Source organism: Myxocyprinus asiaticus, chromosome 40 (genome assembly GCF_019703515.2).
Source record: "Myxocyprinus asiaticus isolate MX2 ecotype Aquarium Trade chromosome 40, UBuf_Myxa_2, whole genome shotgun sequence".
Lineage (NCBI taxonomy): Eukaryota > Metazoa > Chordata > Actinopteri > Cypriniformes > Catostomidae > Myxocyprinus > Myxocyprinus asiaticus.
In genome coordinates, this window is record NC_059383.1 from 31,259,491 (window position 1) to 31,284,166 (window position 24,676).

Sequence of the window (24,676 nt, forward strand, 5' to 3'; positions counted from 1 at the left end):
GATCGAGCGCCCATCTGTGGAGAGTGAGGTCCGGAAAAACTGAGTGGTTAAGGATTTACACCTGTGCTAACACCTGTTTGTATTCCCAGTGAGCTGTGACATGGAGATAAAAGGGGAGGAGACAGCGGCAGAGGGGAAAGAGAGCTGAGCTTCCAGCGAGTGTGTGTGTGCATTGCAAAACATTCTGCTGAAAAGCAAAAGATTTTGTGTGTGAATAAAGACTGTATTTTAGAACGAAGTACGCCGTCTTCTGCTTCCTGGTGGAGAGTGGTGCCAAAACCTAAATGAGGAAGATCGCCATCATGGAGTCCTCGCCGCTGGCCGAGATCGTCCCAACCCTCGGTGGCATCCACCAGATGCAACATCAGGCCCTCTTGGAGCTAAGGTCAGAACTGGAACAACGGTTCCAGGCACTGATGCAGGCCCAGGTGGAGGGCCGACAGGTGATCCAGAGCTTGCTGCCACAGAGGGGTACTCCAGCAGCTACCCCGACCACGCCTGCTGTGCCTCAGATCAAACTGGTGAAAATAGGACCACAGGATGACACCGAAGCTTTATAGAACTGTTCAAGCATGCTGCAGAGGGGTCGGGGTGGTCCCGAGCACAGTGGGTGGTCCATCAGTTGCCGCTGTTGTTGGGGGAAGCTCAGCTTGTGACGCAACATCTACCTATCGCAAGTCTGCTGGAGTACTTGGACCTTAAATGAGCCATCCTGCAACTGGTTGGTCGGAACCCCAAACAGCACCATCAGCGTTTCTGGGCACTGACATTCAGTGAATCCGGCTGCCCAAATTGGCATGGATCTTGTCAGGCCATTAGAACAGATGGCACGGGGCATCGCTTTGTGTTAGACTTGGTGGATTATGCAACGCGATACCCTGAAGCAGTGCCCCTGCACAACATTTCAGCATGCTGTGATGTGGAGGCACTCTTTAAAATTGTCTCCCGAGTTGGTATTCCGAAAGAGATCCTAACTGATTAAGGCACCTTGTTTATGTCACGTACACTCTGCAAACTTTACGAACTAATGGGGATTAAGTCGATCCACACCAGTGTTTACCATTCTCAGACGAATGACCTGGTCGAGCAATTTAATCGGACCCTTAAAAATATGGTTCGGAAAGTTCGTACACGAAGATGTGCGAAACTGGGATAAGTGGCAGGAACCCCTGTTATTTGCAGTATGACAGGTCCCACAAGCCTCCACTGGGGTTTCCCCCTTTTAATTACTTTACGGCTGTAAGCCTCTGGGCATCCTGGATGTTCTGAGGGAAAATTGGGAGGAGGGACCTTCAGAGAGTAAGAACGAAATTCAATACATTCTGGACCTGAGAACAAAACTCCACACATTGGGGCAACTAACACAGGAGAATTTGTTACAGGCCCAGGAATGGCAGGAGGAGACCACCTCTCATCGTCCCAAGTCAATGAGGTTGCCAGGTTGCAAAAGGAGTTTTCCGACATGTTTTTGTCTCTTCCCGGTCGTACAAACCTCATCGAACACCACACTGAGACGACACCAGGAGTGGTGGTATGTTCCCACCCCTATTATTCGCTTTTATTTGACACTGGATTTAACGAAAGGGATATTGGCAGATCCCCTTGACTACCATGTCCAGAAAAAAAACTGCATTTTCCTCTCCGTTTGGCTTACACCATATCGTTATCCTTCCGTTCGGTTTGTTTGGGGCCCGGCGACATTTCAGCGACTCATGGACAATTCTCCACCCGCATGCTGCATATGCCGCTGCCTACCTGGATGATATTATTATTTATAGCAATGATTGGCAGCGGCATATCCAGCATCTGAGGGCCGTCCAGAGATCACTTGGGAGGGCCTTCCCCCTCTGTTCGGATCACACCCTGCTCAGATGTCTCCACTGCATGAAGGAAACCAACACGCGGATCACTCATTGGTATCTGGCACTTCAGCCCTTTAAATTCAAGGTTGTCCACAGTCCGGGGCGCAGATGGCTGTGGGCGATTTTTTTCTCTCAGAATGGGGGGAGTCGGTGGCAGGCCGGACGGTTCCCCGGCCTGAGTTGGGCAGTGGGGGTATGGGGAGGCGGGGGTATGATTGAGTGCCGATCTGTGGAGAGTGAGGTCCAGGAAAACTGAATGGTTAAGGATTTACACCTGTGCTAACACCTGTTTGTATTCCCAATGAGCTGTGATGTGGAAATAAAAGGGGAGGAGATGGCGGCAGAGGGGAGAGAGAGCTGAGCTTCCAGCGAGTGTGTGTGTGTGTGTGTGTGTGTGTGTGTGTGTGTGTGTGTGTGTGTGTGTGTGTGTGTGTATCGCATAACGTTCTGCTGAAAAGCAAAAGATTTTGTTTGTGAATAAAGACTGTATTTTGGAACAAAGTACACCGTCTCCCACTTCCTCGTTCCAGAGAACTAAGGGATTTGCTACAAACCCAAATTTAGTGGCTAAATCACTGGAATTGGGAGGTTAAAGCAAATGAAAGCCACCTTGCCAATCACTTGGCACAGAACACTCTTTCTCTCTTGGCTCTCTTTCTCACATACATACACTTTCTCTAGTTAAGTTATAGCTCATTCTGATTCACATTTAAATAAATTACATTCCTTGTACATGTTTCATTAATATTCATAGATTTTTATTCCACATGTTCACGAGATGCTCTTTTTAAGACTAAATTGTGCACTGTTTTAGTGCTAAGTCTTGTCTGAGTGAATAAATGTCAGAATTCTAATTTTGTGGTTAACTATTTCTTTGACTGCACTTAAAGTCAGCACTGAAAGAGTCCTCTCTCTCAATCTTGTACCTTACACAATATTGGAATACCCTGGAGATATACGCAGAAGACAAACACAGGGAGATATACACATGAGCTAGTGTTTCGTTAGGGAAAGCAAGTGCTCCTGTATCAGCCTCATCGATTTCAAATATCTCTCATGTTCTATGGAAAAATAAAGACGTATTATGTCCAAATTGATCAACACCATAATTTATTAATATTATTATTACTGCAGAGCCTCCTTAATTACCCTCGAGATTTCAGGATGTGCAGGGGGCAGGGCAAGTTTTTTTGGTGGGGGGGTGGGCAGGCTCTGTTACATAACCTAGAAAGCTACCAACCAAGGCAGCATTTAAAGCATAATTGCCCTTTAAATGAAGACTGTTCTAAAAGGTAGCTAGCATAATTATGCTAAAATAACTAAAAATTACTATTTTTGGCAACAAACATTTGTAGGATTTTGTCAAATTTCCACAATCAAGGGTTATACGGAATCCAGTGATACCAATTTTTTCTGAACGGCCATTTGGCCTGTCTGCCATTTTAAAAGTTGCAGCCTGATCTCAGGCAGTGTGCACTTGTCTTTCAAGAGTTTATCGTAAAATGCAGAGCAGTCCTGTCCAAAATTAAGACGTATGAAAAGCATTGCCTTCATGACTGTTACACTGAGTCGAGATTTATCTGGTGTCCATGCTGCGTTCATTAATAAGAACACACGCCTCACAGATGCAGATGTCCCAAGCAGGCATAAAACAAACTCCACGACCTTGGCTAAGACTCTGAAGTTGATGGTCTTGCTCTCAAGCTCACGAAAAACATCTGTCCATCTCTCAGACATGGCCATCTTGTTCATGTTCCACTCAGTGATGCAACGAGTGACAATGTTGTTCGTGCAAGCCCACTCATCAAAGAGCGTTGTTTCGTCAATCAAACTGAGAGCGGGGATTCTGGAGTAGAAGTGTTTGAGGCTGCTCTGAATGTCTTTCCACTCTGGGATGTCTCTAAGTAGGGACCACTCAAGATTATCTGTGCTCTCTAATGAGCGGCTCCAATTTTGGAGGTAATCCACTGATGCTGAATATAAGTATCTCACTGCACAGAAGAAATCATCCACTTGCATGTCACCAGCTTCAACCAGGGCATCCAACTGCTTTTTAATATCAGAGGGTATGAATGATTCCTCCAGCCTGGCCTGCAAGACTTTTCTCAGGTCATGAATGTGCAAAGCTTTGCCCGTGCACACAGAATGATAAGCAAAAAATCCTTCACTTGCGTGCACCTTGTCAGATTTGGAACTTTGCTTCACAAAACAATCATTAACACTTGGTGTGGCACACTTACTTTTAGCATCCACATGCTTTTTTGTATGAACATGCTGCACGATGTCGGTGTGGCCTCCATGGGCAATGGAAATGCGAGCTCCACAAATCTCACACCTTACTTTACTAGGCTCTGTCTATGACTCCTTTTTTTAGAAATGTAAACTCTTTTTGATGATCCTCATTAAATGTGCATGCACGTTTCCTTGACAATTTTCCAGCCACAATTTCATCTGTGTGCTCTTTCAAACTGACTCTTCAATCAGTTCACTAACTGGACATCTATAGATAGAGGATTGTGATTGGATAGTTTAATCCAATGATTTACTTCAAAATACATCCCCAATTCCGAAAAAGTTGGGACAGTATGAAAAATGCTTATAAAATCAAAAAGGGATGATTTGTCAATTATATGCACCCTTTTCTATACTGAAAGCACGACAACGACACATTATATGATGTTTTTCCTTGGGAATTTCATTGTTTTTTGAAAATGTACAGTAATTTCAAATCAGATAATTGCAACACGCTCCAAAAAGTTGGGTCAGTCAGGTGTTTACCACTCTATAACATCACCATTTCTTCTAATAACACTTATTAAGCATTTATGCACTGAAAACACAAGTTTGTTAAGTTTAGAAAGTGGAATTTTCCCCCATTCATCCATTATGTAAGTCTTTAGCTGCATAATTGTATGGGGTCTTCATTGCCGTATGGTGTGCTTCATAATGTGCCACACATTCTCAATTGGAGATGGTCAGGCCTGCAGGCAGGCCAATCTAGCACCCATACTCTTTGCTTCACAGCCATGCACTTGTAATCAGGGAAGTATGTGGTTTGAAGTTGTCCTGCTGGAGAATGCAGGGATGTCCCTGGAAAAGACGGTGCTGGATGGCAGTATATGTTGCTCCAAAATTTGTACATATCTGTCTGCATTCATGGTGTTCTCACAGATGGTGTTCTCACTGCAGGGGCAGTGGTGGCTCAGCAGTTAAGGCTCTGGGTTACTGATCAGAAGGTTAGGGGTTCAAGCCCCAGCACCACCAAGATGCCACTGTTGGGCCCTTGAGCAAGGCCCTTGACCCTATCTGCTCCAGGGGCACTGTATCATGGCTGACCCTGCACTCTGACCCCAGCTTAGCTGGGATATGTGAAAAAAAGAATTTCACTGTGTATGTGCAAATGTATAATGTGTGATAAATAAATAAAATAAAAAATTAATTAAAAAAATAATATTTTTAGAGAGAGAGTTTGAATATTGTCTTGAACAAGGTCATAACCCTTCTGTTGTTCTTGACTTTGCATCGTGCTGAGCACAATATAGGTCCAGCTCATTGTCTAAACTAAAGTAATCAAATGGATGCTTTATGTTAAAGACAGATTGCAACAGCAGTGTCTCATCTTTTGTTTATCTCTTTGGCATTTTTGAGCAATGCCAACTGAGTGGTTCTCGAGTCACGCCTAAACTTGTGTGAGAGTTGTACTGCTGTTGAGCTTTGAGTCCTCATGTTGTACTTACTACAACATATCAGCTGCTTTATATTTGCTTGGCCCTGACAATTGCTGCTGGTAGCTATATTATTTTTTATTCTTATCGCAATATATCTTAGCAACATGCTAATGGCAAACTCTGTGGCAGTGTAGGCAGTAAACAGCAAGGCATTTTACAGTTTTGGAACAGAACTTGAGAGATGGTTACAAAAAAGAAATGAGAGAAAGAGAGAGAGAAATGGAGCCAGTTTTCTCGTGTGATAGGTTGATACCTATTTTGTTAAGACTTGTTTAAAAAGAAACAGTAATATATGATTGACAAGCAAAGGGTGCATGGGAAAATGGTAAAGAGCACATTGGACGAGTGGGAGGATGAAAGGATGGAGCGGATGAGATTGACTGGGTAGCCAGTTAGAACTGCCAAACAGATATGGAAAACAATGTTTTTGAAGTGGTGGGTTACAGGTCTGTTCTGATTGTGTTGCTGACATCAGGGAAAAAATATATTTTAAATGCAAATAATAAAATGCAAATTTGGGATCTGAACACATGACAGAAATTATTTACAAAATTATATATTTTTCGATTTGGCCAATGTCATGTTAATAATTTTGTATATTTTTGGGCTTAGAGAGTTAATGGAAATATTAATGATTTCCAGTGTTTGGTTTCAGGAAACTTTTGTACGCCAAACATTTTTGGGTGCCCAAAAAGCAGTTGAGAACCACTGCTCAATGGGTGTGTATGGCCTAATCTCAGTCATCAAAATCACTTTCTTTGTGTCTAATCTAATCTAATCTAATCAAAACCAAAAACTTCTTCGTTGTTCCACAAATTTGACCTGACCACACCACTCTTCCAATGCACGAACATTTGACCTCAGGATGTCCAGGCTGACCTACCCTCAACTCCGCCCCCATCGCGCCACCCTTCCACCCGCTGCCCTGCACTACCTGCACCAGCCCATCCACCCTCTCCTCTCTCTGCCCTGTGCTCTCCACAGGTTGGGGATCAGATCCTGGAGGTGAACGGGCGGAGTTTCCTCAGCATCCCGCATGACGAGGCCGTACGAGTGCTAAAGTCTTCACACCATCTGATGATGACGGTAAAAGATGTCGGGCGACTGCCGCACGCCCGAACCGTAGTTGGCGAGACCAAGTGGATAGCCAGCTCACAGATCACAGAGAGCTCGGCTAGCAGCAGTGTTACAGGGTGAGTGAGAGAAACTGCTTTATACAAAAAAAAAGGTACTATACAAATACATTTGAATTTAATTTAAAATGTATTCAGGTTTATACATCTAACATTAATAGTGTAAATAAGATGAAAAGAAAAAGTTAACTTGAGTAAATATTTTTAGAGATAATATTTTACAGTAGGCTTGGGATTGATGCCTTTTCAATGCATTGATAATTAGATAATTTTCATGATGATTATCAATATACATAAATCTGTGTTTTTCAGAAGGCTAATCATTGCATAATAGTGTTTGTCTCTTCAAACATATTTCTCATCACAACTTTGGTAAAGTGTAAGCAGCAGGGTAATTTAAAGGGGATCGTACAACGGACGCGACTGGCTGACAACATGGTGCATTCTAAAATGTAAAAAAAAATATTTTCTATGAAGGTATGCACACCACTGCCACTGCTCACCATCTGTCAGAGCCACCCAGCTATTCCAAAGGCTGCTTAAAACTCTGCAGCACCATAGACCTTATTCACAGCAGCGCCATCTTTGATTTTTGACAACAAGGCTGTAATGGATATACTTACAGTCTCCTCAATAGGCTGTATTTCAGTTTAAGGTTTTTTTTGGATCATTCCACAGACAAAACATTTAAACATATCTTACCAAGAGCATTCAGTTTACAAAAAACTCCAGACAGCATGAGCTGTGGAAAAACATATGTGATCTGGGAGGTTTATACAGTGTTTTACCATTCATGCCATTGAAGAGATGTTCACAGCCACGTTTTCATTCACATTAAAAATCAAAGATGGCGCTACTGTGAATAAGGTTTATGGAGCGCAACTTGCATAGTTTACTATTAAATATGACCCAGATCATTATCAAAGGACATGGATGATTTACTCTAGCCATCATTGGATGAAATATTGTATATACAGGTATGTATCTTTCATATACCCTACACAATGTATTCTCAGTTTCAAGTATCTCTTTTTGTGGTTTGACGGCTTGAATGAAACCTATTCAAGGTTACATACAGAGAAGTTGCATAATAAAGTCGCCATTTCTAATCGTTCAGTTTGCGTATTTACACCACTTTCATACACTAACCTGCAAGCTCATCAACGTCACTTTATTAATTCTTGAAGAAGTACAAAAACCTTTGTAACTTTTGTGTGCATGGTGACTAGATTCACAGCTTTGGACTTCCACCTGCACTGCATCAACGCGTCCTTCAGTACGAAGTACAGAAAATGTTATATCACCCCCTTGTGGTCTCCCAAAGTTATTACGCAAACTACTTTAAACAGAAGGCCAATTGGCCATGAATTGGAAAGCACACAAATTAGGCATCTAATTTAAGTGTCGGCTAAAGGTAATATATCGATGCCTCAAAAACATATTGAGAAAATAACATGCCGAGCAATAATCAATTTATCTATATTTTATGACATTCCTACTGTATTTTACAGATTTAAAAAAATATTTTTGCTTTAGGATAATGACATCTTAAATCTTGTTTTTACAATATTACACAGTTTTCTCACATAGTTAAAAAGCTTTATACATGATCATATAAAGCTGCCTTTATATTTTAGGAAGTGGGGTCCCTTGCAATAGTATCATCATATTTGGGGGTCCTTGGAATCAGAAAGTTTGTAAACCTGATTTAGTGAATAACAGGGTGAAAAAAATTTCTTCTTGCTTTAAACATTTTTTAATAAAACAATTACACTTTTTTTTTAAATCACCCTTTAATCCATTTTAGAGCTAATATGTAAATATTGACTCAGTATATATACTGTATATACTGTAACGGCTGAAAAATATCAAGATAGAACTGTGTAGCTCTGTTGCGTAAAGTCAGCCTTATGCTTGGTTAGATCACATAATTCTTGGTTCGGCAGGTTGCTCAGACTGCACTCGCAAAAACTATATCACTGTATGCAACGTGTGGTGAAAATTATCAAGAGGACCCCCACCCCCCACATGATCTAGGGGAACCTGCCACCCCCAAATTTCATACTATAATTTCCCTGAAGGCTTCCCAAGGCCTATTCTATTGAGCTGTTCAGTCATGTTGTAAATTTTTAGGCCAGCCCAGAAGGTTAATTCGCCATGGTTTCCCTCTGGAATTTCAAATGGGTTTTTTGAAAAGCGGTTTTTGATTTAAAAAATTTATGAGTAAAATAAGGTTGTTTATGCTTTACGAATGATGTGTTGAGCAGTGTTAGCACTTTTAAAGCTGTACAAAATAAATGTTTGCGGTATCACAGTTTGTAGATTTATTTTTAGTGAAAACCGCTTGTAACAGTTCAAGGATGGGCAAGGAGGAGGCGGGAACCAGCTGAACAGTAAACATAAAGTTTAATGTCAAAACTGAAAACAACATAAAACAAACACAGAAACACATGCAACAGAGTCCCTCCCCTCCAAATCCGATCACGCATTTTAATTCCAGGTGTAAACGAGGTCAAATATACCACTTAAAGCAAATTTTGGAATACCTACAGTTCAATTCAACAAAAACTACACATCTTACAGTTCAGTTCAAAAGCTTCCCCACTAGAAATTTTTATATTTAATGACATAAATTAAATTCTATTCTTGTACTTGTTGTCAAAAAATTTTTTCACAAAGTTTTCACAAAAGTAATAGACCATCATAAACCATTAGATCTGAGAAAAACATCTAAACTCAGCAAAAAAAGAAACGTCCCTTTTTCAGGACACTGTATTTTAAAGATAATTTTGAAAAAATCCAAATAATTTTACAGATCTTTATTGTAAAGGGTTTAAACAATGTTTTCCATGCATGTTCAATGAACCATAAACAATTAATGAACATGCACCTGTGGAACGGTTGTTAAGACACTAACAGCTTAGAGATGGTAGGTAATTATGGTCACAGTTATAAAAACTTAGGACACTAAAGAGACCTTTCTACTGACTCTAAAAAACACCAAAAGAAAGATGCCCAGGGTCCCTGCTCATCTGCGTGAACGTGCCTTAGGCATGCTGCATGGAGGCATGAGGACCGCAGATGTGGCCAGGGCAATAAACTGCAATAGCCGTACTGTGAGACACCTAAGACAGCGCTACAGGGAGACAGGAAGGACAGCTGATCGTCCTCGCAGTGGCAGACCACATGTAACAACACCTGCACAGGATCGGTACATCCAAATATCACACCTGCGGGACAGGTACAGGATGGCAACAACAACTGCCTGAGTTACACCAGGAACGCACAATCACTCCATCAGTGCTCAGAATGTCCGCAAAAGGCTGAGAGAGGCTGGACTGAGGGCTTGTAGGCCTGTTGTAAGGCAGGTCCTAACCAGACATCATCGGCAACAACGTTGCCTATGAGCACAAACCCACCTTCGCTGGACCAGACAGGACTGGCAAAAAGTGCTCTTCACTGACGAGTCATGGTTTTGTCTCACCAGAGGTGATGGTTGGACTTGCGTTTATCATCAAAGAATGAGCGTTACACCGAGGCCTGTACTCTGGAGCGGGATCGATTTGGAGGTGGAGGGTCCATCATGGTCTGGGGTGGTGTGTCACAGCATCATCGGACTGAGCTTGTTGTCATTGCAGGCAATCTCAATGCTGTGCATTACAGGGAAAACATCCTCCTCCCTCATGTGGTACCTTTCCTGCAGGTGCATCCTGACATGACCCTCCAGCATGACAATGCCACCAGCCATACTGCTCGTTCTGTGCGTGATTTCCTGCAAGACAGGAATGTCAGTGTTCTGCCATGGCCAGCGAAGAGCCCGGATCTCAAGCCCATTGAGCACATCTGGGACCTGTTGGATCGGAGGGTGAGGGCTAGGGCCATTCCCCCCAGAAATGTCCGGGAACTTGCAAGTGCCTTGGTGGAAGAGTGGGGTAACATCTCACAGCAAGAACTGGCAAATCTGGTGCAGTCCATGAGGAGGAGATGCACTGAAGTACTTAATGCAGCTGGTGGCCACACCAGATACTGACTGTTACTTTCGGTTTTGAAACAATTTTAAAATCCAAGATTATGTCTTGATACCTTTGTTCAGGGACACATTATTCAATTTCTGTTAGTCACATGTCTGTGAAACTTGTTCAGTTTATGTCTTAGTTGTTGAATCTTTTTATGTTCATACAAATATTTACACATGTTAAGTTTGATGAAAATAAAAGCAGTTGAAAGTGAGAGAACGTTTCTTTTTTTGCTGAGTTTATATGTTGTTCTAATTAATTGAAGCCCATGTTAAAAAATATATATTAATAAATAAAAACAAGATCTGTTTCATGGCAAGTCAGAACCTACTATATTTGTGGATGCATGAAGAGGTTATAAAGCTAATACATATTGATCTCTTCATATTTACCTTTCTCCCCTAGCCTCTCTCTGGAGCAGGGAGCATCAGCATCAGGAAAGGTGAGTTGCTTGTTTCGTTATTTGAACACAATTTTCCCTCCAGTTTGGCCTGTTTGACACTGTTTCTGAAAGAGTGAGCAAGATCACAGTGGTGATTTTGAAGAACTCTCTGCAAAAGGGTTTTATTTTTCCCCTTGTTTTTTTCAAATGTCACTAGTTTTTATTATTATTTTATTTTGTATTATAATTTTCAATTTCAGTTTAGATTTAGCTTTAATATCTCATTAATAGTTTTTATTTTGTTTGTATCTATTGAAAATGACTAGTTTAAGTTTCCTTTTATTTCGTTTATGTATTAGTACAGTATTTGTGTTTAGTATTCATCACACAGCACCACAAATTGTTCCATCTGTCTTTGACAACACAGTGTGTCCATAAAGTGGACAAACTTGGTCTCATAAAATCACATACTTTATTCCCTTTCACACAGATTATCAGTCCATAATCACGTTCTTTTCACCCTGTCCTTCACACAGTGCTATCCAGGGTCAAAAATTAAGGGAGCCCAGGGCAAAAATGCCACCAATAAATGACAAAATTAAAACTGTGCTGGCAAAAAATGCCCTCCTAATGAATACCTCTGTTTTTTTGTTTTTTTGTTTGTTTGTTTTTAACTCCCTTTTTGCTCAACACAGTGGACATTTCACCTCTGAACTGCCACAATATGGAGTGTGTATGCTCATAGTCATAACCCTATTTATATTCAGAGTAATCTCCTTTCTCTATATACAGTGCATCCGGAAAGTATTCACAGCGCTTCTCTTTTTCCACATTTTGTTATGTTACAGCCTTATTCCAAAATGGATTAAATTAATTATTTTCCTCAAAATTCTACAATCAATACCCCATAAAGACAAGTGAAAGAAGTTTATTTGAAATGTTTGCAAATTTATTAAAAAAAAAAAAAAAAAAAAAAAAAAATCACATGTACATAAGTATTCACAGCCTTTACAGGACCTCTCAACTCCATCAGGTTGGATGGGGAGCGTCGGTGCACAGCCATTTTCAGATCTCTCCAGAGATGTTCAATCGGGTTCAAGTCTGGGCTCTGGCTGGGCTACTCAAGGACATTCACAGAGTTGTCCCGGAGCCACTCCTTTGTTATCTTGGCTGTGTGCTTAGGGTCGTTGTCCTGTTGGAAGATGAACCTTCGACCCAGTCTGAGGTCCAGAGCGCTCTGGAGCAGGTTTTCATCAAGGATGTCTCTGTACATTGCTGCATTCATCTTTCCCTCGATCCTGACTAGTCTCCCAGTTCCTGCCGCTGAAAAACATCCTGCTGTGGGCATGATGCTGCCACCACCATGCTTCACTGTAGGGATGGTATTGGCCAGGTGATGAGCGACGCCTGGTTTCCTCCAGACATGGCGCTTGCCATTCAGGCCAAAGAGTTAAATCTTTGTTTCTCATGGTCTGAGAGTCCTTCAGGTGCCTTTTGGCAAACTCCAGGCGGGCTGTTATGTGCCTTTTACTGAGAAGTGGCTTCCATCTGGCCACTCTACCATACAGGCCTGATTGGTGGAGTGCTGCAGATATGGTTGTTCTTCTGGAAGGTTCTCCTCTCTCCACAGAGAAATGCTGGAGCTCTGTCAGAGTGACCATCGGGTTCTTGGTCACCTCCCTGACTAAGGGCCTTCTCCTCCGATTGCTCGGTTTGGCCAGGCGGCCAGCTCTAGGAAGAGTCCTTTCCATACTTCTTCCATTTACAGATGACGGAGGCCACTGTGCTCATTGGGACCTTCAATGCTGCAGAACTTTTTCTGTACCCTTCCCCAGATCTGTGCCTCGATACAATCCTGTCTCGGAGGTCTACAGACAATTCCTTGGACTTCATGGCTTGGTTTGTGCTCTGACATGCACAGTTAACTGTGGGACCTTATATAGACAGGTGTGTGCCTTTCCAAATCATGTCCAATCAACTGAATTTACCACAGGTGGACTCCAATCAATTTGTAGAAACATCTCAAGGATGGTCAGTGGAAACAGGATGCACCTGAGCTCAATTTTGAGTGTCATGGCAAAGGCTGTGAATACTTATGTACATGTGATTTTTTTGTTGTTGTTTTTTTTAAATATTTATTATTTTTAATAAATTTGCAAAGATTTCAAACAAACTTCTTTCACGTTATCATTATGGAGTATTGTTTGTAGAATTTTGAGGAAAATAATGAATTTAATCCATTTTGGAATAAGGCTGTAACATAACAAAATGTGGAAAAAGTGAAGCGCTGTGAATACTTTCCGGATGCACTGTATAGGATGCTCACGATAACACACAAAATGCCTCCAGGACTTTTTCTCCATGACTATTCCTGTTCAAAGACCCTCCCTTTTTTGTCCTCCATTGTGAAGTTATATTGTTTTTATGCAAATGAGAGACATTCAGTCATCAAGCTGTGTAATAGATCAGACTCTGTATATTTGCATTGCTTTGATGAACTAAAGAATGTCCTTGTGCTCTTTCCTATCTTTGCCTGGCTAATTAAAAGAGAAATGGGGTTAGAATCACTAATAATTGCATATTTGGACAGAGTACTACCGTTATTGATGAACCGTGAGGTTGATATGGAAACAGGTTGAAATGCACGCCAGCATTGCATAAATAAAAATATTCAGGGATGCATTGTAGCTCTGACTTGCTAGGCAATCACACACCCTTTCCTCTATAGCTCTCTGTACTGCAACCACAAAGAGAATTGATGGGAGAGATTGTGGACATAATGAGGAGAACAGGTAGAGAGGAGGAAAGAGAAATGAAAGACACAGGAAGGGTAAAGGTGGAAAGAAAGGGATGAAAGAGGAAGGTGGTATCGCTGTAAATTATCATCTTGGTTTGAGAAGCGTCACTTTGTATCTCTGTGTAAAAAGGGTGTCAGGTTGTCGCTGCCGGGAGGCTTTGATCCCCCTAGGCATACGGTATCCACGGTCATCTGTATTCAGACACCAGTTTTCAAAAAGGACACAGTGTGTGTCTATAGTGTATGTGTGTGCGTGTGTGACTATGAGTAGAGATAATACTAAATTCATATTTAATACTTTTGTTTAGGGGTTAGAACAAACACCTAACCAGAATGTTTGAAAAATATCAATACAGTGCTGCCTTGCAAGCACAATAAATATGGGTAAGACATTATAAATCTAGTGTATACATTAAAGAAAAAGAAATAGATGATGGAGAATAAATAAAATATTGCATGGATAAAAGAGAGTAGGATGTAAAACAAGGATAAAAAGAAAAAGGGCAAGGTGACCCACCTGAAGAACAGGATTTTACAAGGCCCTCTGCAGTTAGCCGAGGTTTATGCACAAAACAACCACCTCCAAAAAAAGCTGAAGCCTTGCATGAGCACTTACAGCACTTAATATGACAGGGCTGATTATTGAATACAGAGGGAGTGACATGCTAAAGGACACAGTTAGATAATGTGTGTGCTCATGTCTGTAGGCTAGGAGCTTTTGAAGTAAGCTGCTCATTTTGCATACCAAAGAGTTGTAACTTTGCAGTGCCTCACACGACATGTTTTTTTTTTTTTTTTTTTTTTTTTTGAAAATGCACATTCAGCCGTAAATAACCTCTGATACTGTATGTGGACATAAACTTCTAATTTTTATCTGCAAACACACAAATTAGTCACTTCCTATATAACAACATTGTAATTAATGTTAATAACATTATAATTACTAAAATTCATCATATTGGTTGCAGTAAAATGCATACATTTAAAAATATAACATAACATTTAACATAAATGGGTATGAATGATGTTCGGTGGCCATGTAACAAGTTTTTTTTTTTTTTTTTTTTTTCTGCAATTCAACTGGGAATATTTTCCAGCATTTGGCCTGGCATGTAAATTAATAATAACATAAATGCCTCATTACGTTTCATCAGTAAACATTAAAATCACCCTTAAAACACTTAATAATTGGGTAAGTAATTGTACACAGCTTGGCAGAGGGAGTTTTGATTAATTGTAGGTCAGTAAGGAATAAGCTGTGCTTACATAGGGGACACACACAGAAAATTATGAAGTTGTATGGTTCGTTATTAAGAAAGAACGTACTTATGATTCAGAAACATTAAAAACTGCAAGTTTTAGCATAGCAAGCTGACAGAAACTCAGTTTATGACAGTGGCATTTATTTTAGTTGAAAGACATTTCTAATGGCATAGAGTGGGTTCAAGTCTGCTTGTATTTTACGCTTTCTGGCTAGTTTAGCACTCACGTAGCTCATAAAATGAGATGAGTCAAACAGTGGTATGGGTTCACAACTTTTCTGTGACTGTGTGGGGTCTCTCTGTCAGATGAGTGAACAAATGCAAATGCTATTCTTTATCCACTGCAATGTTACAATTACTCTGCCTCAAAAGTTTCTTACAGACGTTTTTTTGCCCATTTGCAGGCCTGAATTCCTTGCTAAGTGACCTTGTGGAATTTTTGCTGAGTTAGGCACTTATATCCATTGCCTAATGTTAAGTTTCTCTATGTCTCAAGAGAGGCTTGCGTTGTTTGAAGCCAACCGCCCCTTGCCAACTCATTGCGGCTGAAACCCATTTCAGCTGTGCTCATTTTAGAGCTAATTGAATTCTGCAGATTGACATTTCCCTTTTTGGGACAAGAACTATAGTGGCAATGGGGGGGCGCAACACATCATCATTAGCAATGTAAACTAAAGTTGACAACACAATAAACTTGCAAAACAAGAACATAAAGCAGTTGTATGGAGTTTTTGTTTTCATTCTATTGTCCACTCTAATATTAGTAAAGGTTTTTGCACCACAAATAGTCATAATTGATTTTTATATGACCATGTTTCACTCTCTGTCTGACCCTTAAGGCAGTCGCACACCGGACGAGAAGCGCCACGCCGCGTCGCGGCTAGGACACAGCACAGGTATCAAACACGGGACACATCGATGCGGTTCACGTGGCAGACAGTACACACAAACGTTAGCAAGGTTTTCCCCTTTTTAAAGAAAGAACAAGGCTAGAGTAAATAATATACAGTTGAAGTCAGAAGTTTACATACACCATAGCTAAATACATTTAAACTCAGTTTTTCACAATTCTTGACATTTAATCGTAGAAAACATTCCCTGTCTTAGGCCAGTTAGGATCTTTACTTTATTGTAAGAATGTGAAATGTCAGAATAATAGTAGAGAGAGTGATTTATTTCTGCTTTTATTTCTTTCATCACATTCCCAGTGGGTCAGAAGTTTACATACACTTTGTTAGTATTTGGTAGCGTTGCCTTTAAATTGTTTAACTTGGGTCAAAAGTTTTAGGTAGCCTTCCAAAAGCTTCTCATAATAAATTGCTGGAATTTTGGCCCATTCCTTCAGACAGAACTGGTGTAACTGAGTCAGGTTTGTAGGCCTCCTTGCTTGCACACACTTTTTCATTTCTGCCCACAAATGTTCTGTCAGATTGAGGTCAGGGCTTTGTGATGGCCACTCCAATACCTTGACTTTGTTGTCCTTAAGCCATTTTGCCACAACTTTGGAGGTATGCTTGGGGTCATTGTCCATTTGGAAGACCCATTTGCGGCCGAGCTTTAACTTCCTGGCTGATGTCTTGAGATGTTCTTTCAATATTTCCACATCATTTTCCTTCCTCATGATGCCATCTATTTTGTGAAGTGCACCAGTCCCTCCTGAGGCAAAGCACCCCACAACATGATGCTGCCACCCCTGTGCTTCATGGCTGGGATGGTGTTCTTCGGCTTGCAAGCCTCACCCTTTTTCCTCCAAGCATAACAATGGTCATTATGGCCAAACAGTTCAATTTTTGTTTCATTAGACCATAGGACATTTCTCCAAAAAGTAAGATCTTTGTCCCCATGTGCACTTGAAAATTGTAGTCTTGCTTTTTATGACGGTTTTGGAGCAGTGGCTTCTTCCTTGCTGAGCAGCCTTTCAGGCTATGTCGATTTACTGTGGATATAGATACTTGTCTACCTGTTTCCTCCAGCATCTTCACAAGGTCCTTTGCTGTTGTTCTGGGATTGATTTTAACTTTTCACACCAAACTACATTCATCTCTAGGAGACAGAATGTGTCTCCTTCCTGAGTGGTATGATGGCTGCGTGGTCCCATGGTGTTTATACTTCAGTACTATTGTTTGTACAAATGAACGTAGTACCTTCAAGCATTTGAAAATTGCTCCCAAGTATGAACCAGAACTGTGGAGGTCCACAATTCTTTTTCTGAGGTCTTGGCTGATTTCTTTTGATTTTCCCATGATGTCAAGCAAAGAGGCACTGAGTTTGAAGGTTAGCCTTAAAATACATCCATAGGTACACCTCCAATTCAGTACACCTCCTATCAGAAGCTAATTGTCTAAAGGCTTGACATAATTTTCTGGAATTTTCCAAGCTGCTTAAAGGCACAGTTAACTTAGTGTATGTAAACTTCTGACCTTCTGGAATTGCGATATAATCAAATAAAAGTGAAACAATCTGTCTGTAAACAATTGTTGGAAAAATTACTCGTGTCATGCACAAAGTAGATGTCCTAAACGACTTGCCAAAACTATAGTTTGCTAATATCAGATCTGTGGAGTAGTTAAAAAATTAGTTTTAATGACTTCAACCTAAGTGTATGTAAATTTCTGACTTCAACTGTATGTCCACTGATAATGATTTGGGTCAAATTTAATGGAAAATATTCAAGTTGCGTTCCATTGGTGCGGCAGAAATTTGAGCACCCTCCGGAGTTGTAGGTGGGCACCACTGACAGATGCCGAGTGGCGGCGGCGGTGTACATACATTCATAGAAAACAATTGTTTCCAATTTTAGAACACGCCATGTTGTCCGCCAGACGCATTCGGTGTGCTACCCCCTTTAGAATTAAAAGGGCTGTTTATTCCACTGTACATTTAACATTCTGAGACCCCTGCATGCATTTTCCATTTCCCATTTTGATTTGTAACTAGTAGCACCTAATAAACAATAATATAAAAATTCTAGAGCAAATAGTTTTCCTAAAAATTGATGTCCACTTATGTGGACAGCGGGACTAAGCTGTGAAATGTTAGATAATACCAAGCTATAGAAAGTCAGATTTTTTTAATCAAATAGTTTATTATGTGTTCAGGAGTGTTGGTTATTCATGTTTATGAGACGTTTTAGACATTAAAGCTGATTTTCTATAAAGCTGAATAAATAATTCTGATTAAAAGTAATGACCAGCATTATCCAATCACTGCCAACCATGTTAAAATAAAATGTTGCATTACAAAATTCTGAATCTATGTACTGATTATCATGCATGTCTGCTAAACATGTTGAGTGGTCCAAACATCATCTGCAGCCTGAAACTGAAACTTTTGATTGGATTTTAGGAGTGAATGCACTGAGCTGCATAGAAAGCTTTAGGATGCACCATTGCTTCCTTGCTCCCTATATAGTGAATGACTTAACCTCCAGTGTGCTATCTGTCTGCACTGGTCTCAGAACAGTTCGAAATGCACCTTATTTTCATCCTAACTCCATATAAAGTTTTTCAGCATTTGCATGAATACATTTATTCTCAATGTGAAAATGCACAGTAAATATATAGGTATACATGTTAATGAATAGAACCATTATGTTCAGTGATAACAAAATAAAATATAACAAAATTTATATTAAAATGAAGCGAAATGACCCACAGATGTGTTAATGTTTTTTCAACTTTTGAAGGAATGTGGTCCTAATTTCCACATACGTGGACTTCATGTTTATCAGTGTGCTGACGTGCAAAAAATTAACGGATTTTTTAAAGCAGAATATCAAACTAAACTAGATATGCTACTCTTTACAACCAAAAAGGTTTCTATCAAAAAACTGAGGTTTCTTACCAGAGGCACTTTTGTTGGCGCTGTGCCCGTAGGAACAGGGGCGTATGATTTTAGTTATGATGTTTGCAAGTTCTTTGTAGTACACTGAACTATTTCCTTTCAAGCGAACAAGGAAAATTCAGCAGCCATATCACCCAGCAGGTCTTGCCTGGTTGCCCACTAAAGCTAAGCAGGGTTGCGCTTGACCAGCACCTGGATGGGAGACCTCCTGGGGAAAACTAAGGTTGCTGCTGGAAGTGGTATTAGGGAGGCCAGCAGGGGGCGCTCACCCTGTGGTTTGTGTGGGTCTTAATGCCCCAGTATAGTGATGGGGACACTATACTGTTTAAAAAAATAAATAAATAAAAAAAAAGCACTGTCTTTTGGATGAGATGTTAAACCGAGGTCCTGGCTCTCTGTGGTCACTAAAAAATCCCAGGACACTTCTCGTAAAAAGTAGGGGTATAACCCCGGTGTCCTGGCCAAATTCCCCCCATTGGCCCATATCTACCATGGCCTCCTAATAATCTCCATCCCTGAATTGGCTACATCACTCTACTCTCCTCTCCACCATTAGCTAGTGTGTGGTGGGTGTTCTGGCACACTATGGCTGCCGTTGCATCATCCAGGTGGATGCTGCACACTGTTGGTGGTTGAGGAGATTCCCCCTATACTCTGTAAAGTGCTTTGAGTGCCTAGAAAAGCGCTATGTAAATGTAAGGAATTATTCATTATTATTATTATAAAATTCGATTATATGAAACATTTTTGAGGATTTTTCAGAACATCTGTGACGTAAATAAAAACTTTAAGGCCAAAAAATCCCAGAAGAGCTTTTCTGACTGTAAATTACATTTTCTCTCCAGCCAGATCTTCTACTATATTATTATGGAACATTCTCAGATTTATGTGTAGGTAACATACAATACTTGAGCAGGCCTTCTGCACTCATAGGCTGTTTTTATGTTTGCTTTGGTCTGCATAAAAGAAGGTTTGCTTATCACTTAGAATTTATCTCCTGTGAGTCATTAGCACATCAACTATTGACTGCTCTCTCACTGTTCTGCAAAGAGGAGTAAAAATCCATCAGCACTCTGGGAGAGATGTGCTCTTCGCAGGACATAATGTAGCACAAGAGGTGGAAATGGTGCTCCAATTTCAATGTAGGCTGCCTTTAAGATGGACAGACTGGCGGTAAAACAGGGTGCAAATGCATAAGTCTGTCTGAGAAAAAAGTATTTGATGCTCTTTTGAAAAGCTTAGTCACCCTTGCCAATGTCTCTGGTCAGCATATTAAAACTCCCGCTCGCTTGTGGCCAATAATGAAGATGATGGAGCTGTAGAAGACAGCAGCTCCCATACCCAAACATTTATCATTTTAATTAATGTGACTAAGGTGACACTGATCTTGATCATCTAATTATTTAGCTTAATGCCTTTGGCCTTATGTTTCAGAAGATTCAGGTAATGTGACAATGTAAGTGTGATTAATTTGTTTTTACTTCATTTTGATGGAGCAGAATGAGATTAAAACACAATTCTCAAGTTTTAGTAATGAGACAGTCAGTGTGTTGTGTATGTGTGTGTGTGTGTGTGTGTGTGTGTGTGTGTGTCTATATATCTATCTATCTATATATATATATATATATATATATATATATATATATATATATATAAAATGGTTTTGTCAAAAAAGAGCACAAAAAAAAGAGGATGTGTGTTATTATTACATCACAGTACATGAAACACACACACACACACATACATACAGTGCATTCATAAAGTATTCAGACCTCTTAATTTTTTCACGTTGCAGCCTTATGCTTAAATGCTATAAATAATGATTTTTTTTTCACATCAGTCTACACTCCATACCCCATAATGACAAAGCAAAAACAGATTTTTTATCACTTTGAAAATTTATTAAAAAAAAATATCTCATTGGCATAAGTCCCTCAGACCCTTTGTTATTATACTTGAAATTTAGCTCAGGTGCATCCCATTGCTCTGGATCATCTTTGAGATGTTTCTACACTTTGATTTGTGACTACCTGTGGCAAATTCAATTGATTGGACATGATTTGGAAAGGCACAAATCTGTCTATATAAGGTCTCACAGCTGAAAATACATATCAGATCAAAAACCAAGCCATGAAGTTAGAGGAACTGCCTGCAGAGCTCAGAGAAAGGATTGTGTTAAGGCACAGGTCTGGGGAAGGCTACAAAACAATTTCGGCTGCATTGAAGGTTCCTAAGAACATAGTGGCCTCCATGAGAGTGAGAACCCCTAATCACAACCATGAGGAGGTTACCCCATGTGACTCTACCCTCCCTAGCAACTGGGACAATTTGGTTGCTTAGGAGACCTGGCTGGAGTCACTCAGCACTCAGTCACCCAGGCTAGAGTCACTGGATTTGAACTTGCGACTCCAGGGGTGGTAGTCAGCATCAATACTCGCTGAGCTACCCAGGCCCCCTGGCCTCCATAATTCTTAAATGGAATAAGTTTGGAACAACCAGGACTCTTCCCAGAGCTGGCTGCCCAGCCAAACTGAGCAATCGGGTTGAGAAGGGCCTTGGTAAGAGAGGTGAACAAGAACCCGATGGTCACTCTGGTTGAGCTCCAGACTGTGGAGATGGGGAAAAACTTGCAGAAGGACAACCATCACTGCAACACTCCACCGATCTGCCTCTCCTCAGTGCAAGACACATGAATGCCTGCTTGGAATTTGCAAAAAAGCACCTAAAGGATTCTTAGACTGTGAGAAACAAAATTCTCTGGTCTGATGAAATGAAGATTGAACTGTTTGTCCTCAATTCCAAGCATTATATCTGGAGGAAACCAGGCACCGCTCATCACCTGTGCAATACCATCCCAACTGTAAAGCATGGTGATGTAATAATCAAGCTGTGGGAGTGTTTTTCAGCGGCAGGAACTAGGGGACTGGCCAGGGTTGAAGGAAAGCTGAACACAGCAAAATACAGAGAAATCCTTAATGAAAACCTGGTCCAGAGCGCTCAGAACCTCAGACTGGGCTGAAGGTTCACCTTCCAACAGGACAATGACCCTAAGCACACAGCCAAGACAATGCATGAGTGGCTTAGGGACAACTCTGTGAATGTCCTTGAGTGGCCCGGCCAGAGCCCGGACTTGAACCCAATTGAACATCTCTGGAGAGACCTGAAAATGGCTGTCCATCGACGGTCCCCTTCCAACCTGACAAAGCTTGAGAGGATCTGCAGAGAAGAATGGCAGAAAATGCCCAAATCCAGGTGTGCAAAGCTTGTTGCATCATACCCAATAAGACTTGAGGCTGTAATCGCTGCCAAAGGTGCTTCAACTTAGTACTGAGTTAAGGGTCTGATACTTGTGTCAATGTGATATTTCAGTTTTTTCTTTTTAATAAATTTGCAAAGGAATCAAAAATCTGGTTTTTGTTTTGTCAATATGGGGTATGGAGTGTAGATTGATGTGAAAAAATATATAATTTAGTCAATTATACAGGTTTTAATAGACATGAGTGTGAGCAAATAATTAAATAACTTTTATTTTTAGAATAAGTATCCCTTTAAAATTATAATACTGAGCAACAATTTTGTGTGATCAAAGAGCTTGTCGGTCACGTGACATCATAAACATGCAAGTTGGGATTCCACAGATGGTGTGGGATCGATCTCATCACGGCCAATATCATTCTTATGAAATCATGATATCTGTACATTTATCATGCGAGCTCTATTGATCATCTTTTGTTGGAAGAGTTTCCGCCCAAGCTTTGCTTTTCATAATTGAGTAGCAGAGTTGATATCGCAGAGTGCTCTGGAGGGCAGAGTTTTTGTACTTCAGAACCTCAGATACTTCTGTAATCATCTGAGGTAAAATGGATCAGCTTCTGGATTTATCTCAGCTGCAGTGGTTGGGCTCAGCAGGATTTTAGAAGTAGTTTGTTCTCCAGCTGAAGATGAATTTGAGTTTAGCAGTAAACCGACCTCAAACTATGAGTGTCTAACTGAGGGAGTCTATGAAATCAATGGATTTTCAGAATAAAAAGAAGGCAAAAGGAATTAAACTCTATGGTTGACATAAATCATACTCTAAAGCGTACTCTCTTGTACTCTGGACTTGGTGAGGGTAATATATTATTTCAGGAGAGCACAAAATTGTAACTTGCTGCTATTTTATGGCTGTCATCTCTGGCGTACTGTTGGAGAACAAATTACTCTGGAGCCTATCTGTGGCTACTAGTTTTGAACTACACAAATGGTCAAAAGTTTGGACACACCTTCTCATTCTTTATTAGGGATGGGAATCATAAGGATTTTAATGATTCTGGTTTTGATTGCAGTTCCTTAGCAGAACTCAATTAACCATTCTTTTAGTACTTTTTTGGAAGAAATGTTTGGAAATTCATTCAAAACTGGATACAAAGTAGGGGAACATAGGCACAATGTATAAATTATTTTTCTGCAAAACTAATTTCAAGCAATTAAACATAAGCCTTTTGAAAAAATTGGTTTTAATTTGAAAAAACATTAATTCAGTCAAGTGGGTCTTAACTTTTGACTGGTAACTAGTGTCACCGATCCTGCCCGACCCTTTCCAAGCAGGATTCAAACTGGGGTCTCCCGCATGGGAGGCGGGCGCACTAATGAGGAGGCTAAAGGCTACAGCCTCTAGTGTCAGTTGCCAGTGCGCCTCTTGAGGCCAGGGGAATGAGGTTTACACACACCGTAAAGCTATCACGTACCAGCAGGCTCCCGTTACATTCACCCCCCTAAATCTCACTCCCATCCAGTGGTCAGGGCTTTTTTCCTCCAAAATAATGTGAAAATAAATGGTCTGCCATATAATACAGCGAAAATGCATTAGTTCCTGTTGGAGTGCTCAACAGTGGAGGTTATCTAATTGTTACAACATTTCAACATGTTTTGTTCTAAAGAGAAAAAAAAGAATAAGGGTAAAAATAGTTTACTGTCAGAGCTGACTTGATCAGCATTCACCCTTCTAACCCACTGTATCTGTCTGTATTGATTTGAGCTCAGTTCAAAGGCTTGTGTCTTTTGACTGTGTGATAACATAGACACTAGTGCTGCTTGGCTGCACCTGCAAACTAGACAGCCAACAAACATCTCCACCCATCGAGACCGTTGACCATTCAGCGTGACTGCTAATTCAGCTGGAAACAATCAAATTAAAAAAGGCTAAGAGAATAGATTGATAGAAAGTTCATGGATTGCTTTTTGCAACCTGCAAACCTTGAACCGGCCTCATTCAATGCCAAAAGACTAGTGTTTCCTGGACCGCTTTCCAGCAGTGGCGCTGCGCTGCTACTGAATCTCCAGCATCACGGCAAAAGAATGATATCCAAGTTGAGAGCTTGCAGTCTGAAATGAATGTGATGAGATAAAAAAAAAAAAAGAGGTTGTGCCGCGAAACAAAGCAAACATGTCTTTCTATTGCATTGCATGGGGCTGAATGATCAATCGAAATGGGGTCGAATATTAAGATATGACCTCGTTCGAGGGCTGCGATTTAATTAAACTGTCTGCACACGCTGCTCTTGTGTAGCTCTGCCTTGAGCGCACGTGAGGCATTTTAGTGCTCACTCCACGAATTTCATCTCATGCTTATGGAAACAGATGTGTTGCATTCGGTTCGTAACGTGCTCTAAGC

At 40.6% G+C, this 24,676-nt stretch overlaps 1 protein-coding gene across 1 annotated transcript in view; it reads left to right on the forward strand.

Moving 5' to 3' along the window:
- The window catches only part of LOC127430583 (whirlin-like), a 136,743-nt gene that overhangs the window by 87,106 nt on the left and 24,961 nt on the right, over positions 1-24,676 (forward strand). The window contains exons 4-5 of the mRNA XM_051680448.1: positions 6,575-6,783; positions 11,145-11,181. Of these exons, the coding sequence (XP_051536408.1) occupies positions 6,575-6,783; positions 11,145-11,181 (246 nt within the window). The remainder of the gene's footprint in view (positions 1-6,574; positions 6,784-11,144; positions 11,182-24,676) is intronic.